A 6,850-nucleotide genomic window follows, 5' to 3' on the forward strand; every position below is an offset into this window, starting at 1 on the left:
ACTAGAGCTTCTGGGAATTTAACACATGCATCTCATTTCTCCCCTCTGGACTCACAGATTCTTGATTTTGATCCCTGTTATATTGACAGGGGTGGAAAGCAATAATGCACTTTGCTATCTGGAATATTAGGGGCTTTAATAAGTCCCCTAAGCATTTAATAGTCAAGCAATTCATTCATGAGTACAAATTATCTTTTATAGCTCTTTTAGAAACAAAGCTTTCTATAGAGAAAATGGATAAAATAGCTCAAAAAATTGCAAAAAATTGGGAATGGACTTCTAATGTTCAAGAAGCAGGTAATAGGAGGATTTGGATTCTTTGGAATAGTGACATTATCTCTTTTCAGTGTGTCAAAGGTTCTGTTCAATATATGACAGGCTCAGTCCATGCTAGAGATGGCAGATTTTCTTGTTTGATGACTGTAGTTTATGCTCTTAACCAAAGAGAGGGAAGGAAAGCACTATGGCAGGATCTTCAAAGTTTCAAGCCATCAGTTAATTGCCCTTGGTTAATTGGGGGTGACTTCAATGCTATTCTCTGTGGTGATGAAAAGTTGGGGGTGCACCAATATCAGATTCTGATACTGAAGACTTCCAGCATTTTATTTCCTCTAATCAACTAGTACACATTAAGACTACCGGGTGTTTTTACACTTGGAATAATAAATAAGAGGCTGATACAAGAGTATGGAGTAGATTGGATAGAGTGTTGATCAATGATCTATGGATCTCACAATATACTTATAGTCAAGCAGATTTTTTGCAGCCAGCTTGCTCAGAGCATTCTCCAGCTCTCATTTCAGTTGGGGATGATGATTTCCAAGGGAAAAAGTCATTCAAGTTTTTCAATATGTGGACAAAGCACCCTGAGTTCCTCTCTATTGTCAGATCTATTTGGGAACAGGATGTGCAAGGTTATTATATGTTCAAGCTATCTTCCAAGCTGAAGATGCTCAAGCCTGCACTCAAAGAATTAAATAAAAGACACTTCATGAATATAAGTGAGCAAGTGTTAAGAGCCAAGCAAGAGTTGTCTGATATTCAGAACATGATGACCAATGATCTATTAAACTCTCATCTTATTTCTATGGAGAAAGAATGCTTAAAGAAATATTCCTTACTGTTGCATTGTGAAGAATCCTTTTATAGACAGAAAGCAAACATCAAATGGGCTATACATGGAGATAAATCCTCTCATTTCTTCCACTCAACTATGAAAGCTAGAAGACATCAAAATAGGGTATTGTCCATGTATACTGAGGATGGTAATAGAATATCTGATATGGATACAATTATCACTAAGCTTATTAACTATTACAAGAGTCTATTGGGATTTTCTGGTATTTCTTCTGAGCCTGATCTTGATACTATAGCAAATGGCCTTGTCCTCTCATCAAATCAAAGAGAAATTCTTGGCTCTCCTGTCACTAGGGAGGAAATTAAGCAAGCAGTTTTTACTATGTCTGATGATAAAAGCCCTGGTCCTGATGGTTTCAGTGCATCATTCTTCAAAGCTGCCTGTGATATTATTAAAGATGATATGTGTAAAGCAGTGGGTGAATTCTTCTACACTGGTAAGCTCCTTGGCACCTTCAACTCAACCTCTATCACTTTAGTGCCTAAAGTCCTCAACCCCAGATCTCCATCTGACTATAGACCTATTTCTTGTTGCAACTGTGTGTACAAAATAATATCTAAAATCATTGCCACCAGAATTCAGAATGTGATTGGTTTTCTGATTGATAATGCACAAAGTGCATTTGTTAAGGGTAGACTTATTTCAAACAATATTCTCCTAGCACATGAGCTATTAAAGCATTATAGCAGAAAGAAAGTCTCTCCAAGAGCTGTCCTCAACATTAATTTAAGAAAGGCTTTTGACACTATTAACTAGAGTTTTATCAAGTATATGTTGACAAGTTTGGGATTCCCTGAAAATTTGGTCACATGGGTGATGGAATGTATCTCTACAGCTAAGTTCTCTTTATCGATTAATGGTTCGTTACATGGATACTTTAAGGGAGCTAGAGGATTGAGGCAAGGAGATTCATTGTCTCCTTATTTGTTTGTGCTTGGAATGGAATATCTATCCAGGAAACTCAAAACCCTCAGTACTAAAAATATGTTCAAGTATCATCCAAAATGTGTTAGGATGGGGATTACACACTTGATTTTCGCTGATGATTTGTTACTCTTCTGTAGAGCTGACATGGATTCAATTGCTAAAATAAAAAACTATCTACAGGAATTCAGTAGAGTTTCTGGGTTGGAGGCTAACTCTTGCAAAAGCTCTGTTCTCTTGAGTGGGGTTGAAGATAATACAAAGGCACAAATATGTTCATACTTAAACTTCCCTGAGGGTTCTTTGCCTATGAGATATTTAGGATCACCCTTAGTTTCAAAAAGGCTTTCTTTTCTGGACTGTTCATCTCTGATCTCAAAAATATCAGACCAACTTCAAAACTGGCAATGCAGGAAAAAATTATCTTATGCTGGGAGAATCCAACTAATTAAGACTGTTATATTGGGGATTCAAATACATTGGACAAGTAATTATATTTTGCCAATTAAGGTGCTGGAGAAAATTGATATGTTATGTTCTGCTTTCTTGTGTGGGAGCAAAATCCACCTTGTCTCCTGGGCAGAGGTTTGTAACGCTAAAAAGTTAGGAGGATTGGGTCTATACTCTGCTAAAATGTGGAATTATGCTGCTGCTATCAAAATGATATGGATGATTCACTCTAAAAAGGATCTCTTGTCGATAAAATGGGTACATGGACATTACTTAAAGCATCAGGATATCTGGCAAGTGCAACCAAAGAGAAATGATTCTTGGATGTGGAGACAAGTTCTAAAGGTGAGGGAAATGGCAATAAGCAGATTTGGGAATGTGAACAATCTTTTTAGAATCATTGCTAACTGTCACAATAATGGTAGAATGAAAATTTCATTAGTCTACAATGCTATTTCTCAATTCATAGTTTTTACTCCCTGGGTGAATATAGTGTGGGGAGGCTTACATTACCCCAAGCATTCAGCAATCTTATGGCTTGCAGTCCTATCGAGGCTTCTGACCAAAGACTGGTTGTGTAGTATGGGTATGTTAGACATTAATCAATGTATTCTATGTGCTGATATTGGTAATCATCTAGAGTCCAGAAATCACTTGTTTTTTTATTACCGATACTCTTCTTATGTCTGGAACAAACTGATGGCATGGTTAGAGCTTTCATGGAGGTCTTGTAGTTGGGATCATGTTTTAGGATGGTACAACAATAATTTGAGGGGTGTTGGGTTTATGAAGAAGCTAAAAAGAATGGTATTGTCTGGGACTGTCTACTGGATATGGAAGGAAAGAAATATGAGGATTTTTCAGCAAAAAACCCGTAGTCCTGATCAACTGGTCAGAGAAGTGAAGATTTCTTTGCTCTTAAAAGTTCTAAATGAAGATATTCCTGAACACTTGAGAGATAAAATAGGGAAATTGTAATTAGTTTGTGAGTTTTCTAATTTTGATTGCTAGAGTTTTTTTCCTCTGGTAGTTTTTATAGCACTCTCATTTCAAAACTTGGTGATGAATAAAATATTTTTCATTGACCAAAAAAAAATACTAAGAGATAGGTTCTCAAAAATATATTTCTTCATATTATCTTCATAAGATTTTCAATCTCATCTATATCCTCTCATAAGGCTACATATGAACCCTTCATAAGATTTTCAATCTCATCTATATCCTCTCATAAGGCTACATATGAACCCTATTTATAGGATTACACTAGTCTTAGAGATTTTAACTTTAAAACATATGAACCCTATTTATAGGATTACACTAGTCTTAGAGATTTTAACTTTAAACAATTCATAATTATTTCGAACTCTATCAATAACAATTAAAGATAGAATAGATTTGTTCAAAAACTTTATCCATAAGATAGAATAGATTTGTTCAAAAATTTTATCCATAACAATTAAGGATGGAAATAGAATTGTATTACATGTATATCTTTTCTAATGATATTAGTGAGACCAATTAGGTCTCATATCGAGAACCAATTATTAATCAAATTAATAATTTTAATTTAACAATCAAATCCCTATCCGACCAACTGTTCATAAAAGCTCTTCCATAATATGTGATTAAATAATATTTTACATTCACTCCCTTCCAGTATCATTTATTTTAGGCAACTCTTTTAAGCAGGACAACTCACCTATTTACTCATGCCTAAATTTGCAATTCCCATGAACATAAATAAAAATCATTATGAAATATCAAAATATTTTATTTTTATAAGAAAGTAAATTTTTAAAAATATTTTCAAAACTACCTGCCGACGGGAATTTAATAGCTTCATGGGAATGCATAATAAATTAACTCATCATAATGAGCATACTGGATCCTATCTAGACATCCATCATTTTCCTAAATAAAATTTAGCAACCCAATGTTTCAGGTTGTGTAGCGCTTACTAAACAAGCTTAACCGTCACGTCAAAGCATACTAAATTATTAAATCGAAAATGACAATATCATCAAGTCAAAGGGACCATGTAACAATTTGAACTCTCTATCTCTTAGGTGACTCATCCTAGAGAATTCAAATACGGTCTAGTGCTACACACATCATAATGCGTGCTTATGACATACACCCGGAGAATCTCCATTCTCGATGGTTGAGACCCACCACCATATCTCATATATCGGTGTCATGCATAATAACCTGTTATAATAAAGTTATCCTCTACTAGTTATATGTTAAGCACAAATTTAAGAAAGTTTCTAAGTTAGATCATATCTCCAAGCAAGTGACCATCACAGTGCATGATCTAACAAAATAACTTCTAAGGATATATCTAACAATTATATATAAATAATACCCAAATTATGTGCAACAATTAAATTTATTAACATTACAATATTATTACATAATATGTATTGGATGTTCAAGGGCAAATTATTATTACTATTCCAACAATCTCGCACTTGCCCTAACATCCAATCAGATGTAACCCTTACTCCCATCTGTCAAAAACATTTTTGTAGGATCTGAAATACATACACTAGAACACTAGAGGGGGGTGAATAGTATTCTTTTAAGATTTATGCAAAGTAGATTATAAATTGCAAAGAAAAATGACAATCTCAGAAATTTACAATCACAAACACAAGGTTTTATACTGATTCCACCAATCCGGTGTACATCCAGTCCCCAAGCAAATCCCGCTTGAGAGTTTTCACTATGATTTTGAATAAACTTACAAAATCAAAAACAAACCTGACCAATTTGCAAGTCCCTGTAAATTACAACACCAATTGACAAACACCTTATCAATTTGAACATCAATCTCTAAACCAAGAGATTAACACCTCTCACAACTTGAGAGAACTTTTGAAGCAACAATTTTAATTCCTATAAGCATTGATTTGTAGTGTAGTGTAGTAGTGGCTTAGGAATGATTCTAACTTCTGTAAATTGCCTAAACAATAAGTATTTGAATGATGTTCAAAGGCAATTTCAGAAACTTTTCTTTTTCTCAAAATCTGAATATTTTTCACTTGAAAAAAAGCACAAAGATCAAAGCTTATGGGTATGTAAGTCTCTACCATTTTTCTGAACAGATAACCCATTTATAGCCATTGAAAAGATAATTTTTAAACTTTAAAAATATTTAAAAACGGCTATAAACAGTCATAAATTCAAACTTTGAATTCTGAAAAAACTGTATCTGTAGTCGACTACAATACATATTAGTCGACTACACTGAGTTCAAACAGACTCTGTGTATTTAGAAAATTTCTCAGTAGTCGACTACAATGCTCATTAGTCGACTACATTGTATTTTGATAGAAACTTGTAAAATAAAATTTGTCTTCAGTAGTCGACTATAATGTTGATTAGTCGACTATACTATAAAATGACAGAAACTTATGTTTCTGTCAAATACTTAAGTAGTCGACTATAATGTAAATTAGTCGACTTTACTGTAAAATAACAAAAACATATATTTAAGTTTTATACACGAGTAGTCGACTACTATTCTAATTAGTCGACTACTAAGAGTAAAAATTATGAAATAAAAAGTTTTTAACTATAATTCTAATGGTTAACATAGGGGATTTCTATAGTTAACCAACACACTAAGCCTGTGTTAGTGTGTTCTAATATTATGTGTGTGCGTGTGTGTGATCAAGGCTTGTACAATAATTCTAAGTAAAGAAAATGTAAAATACATTATCTCATATGTTCTTCATCTTCTTCACTTCATAATGCTTTGAAATCAACTTGCACTTGTTCATATTCTGATATTGAAATCTACATATAAAAGTTAGTGCATTTGTATAACACACATTGTATAAATTGTTATCATCAAAATACTATCATGGAGATATGATATTCAACAATTTTAAGACAATGGTCTATAAAAGGACATTAAATGTTATCTGCTTAGCCATCTATTAAAGCATAACATATTTCTTCTTATTAACCTTTAATAAGATATTTTTTCTTTCTAAGCTTCTTGCAACAGATCCATTACTATCAAATAATAATGAGAAAAAAAATTATTACAAGAAATAATATTAAGCTTATGGAGTAACTTATTAATCCATATTCCTTCTTTTAATGATTTAACATGGCACTACATATTCTGCTATTATTATTAATGATATAAATATAACCCGAAACAGAATTTCTGTTATTAGGATTGGATTGAAAACTACTTACAAGATCAATAGCAACCTTTTTGGGACACATTTCCTTAAAGAGTGATTGTTTATGTCTTATAGGAACCATTCCTTTCTTGGAATCTTGTTAAGTTGAATCTTTTATGGATCTTATCCATATAAGTAG

The 6,850-nt window shown here is 33.0% G+C and overlaps 1 protein-coding gene across 1 annotated transcript; it reads left to right on the plus strand.

Annotated features, from left to right (window-relative positions):
- LOC109838852 lies at positions 1,955-3,490 on the plus strand. Its single transcript, XM_020407282.1, has one exon. The coding sequence runs from the start codon at positions 1,955-1,957 to the stop codon at positions 3,488-3,490; it is 1,536 nt and encodes a 511-aa protein (XP_020262871.1).

The sequence above is a fragment of the Asparagus officinalis genome, chromosome 4 (assembly GCF_001876935.1).
Source record: "Asparagus officinalis chromosome 4, Aspof.V1, whole genome shotgun sequence".
Classification (NCBI taxonomy): Eukaryota; Viridiplantae; Streptophyta; class Magnoliopsida; order Asparagales; family Asparagaceae; genus Asparagus; species Asparagus officinalis.

What these genes read in the sequence shown, in the direction of transcription:
- LOC109838852 (XM_020407282.1), top strand. Translation starts at nt 1,955, where the DNA reads ATGGAATGTATCTCTACAGCTAAGTTCTCTTTATCGATTAATGGTTCG.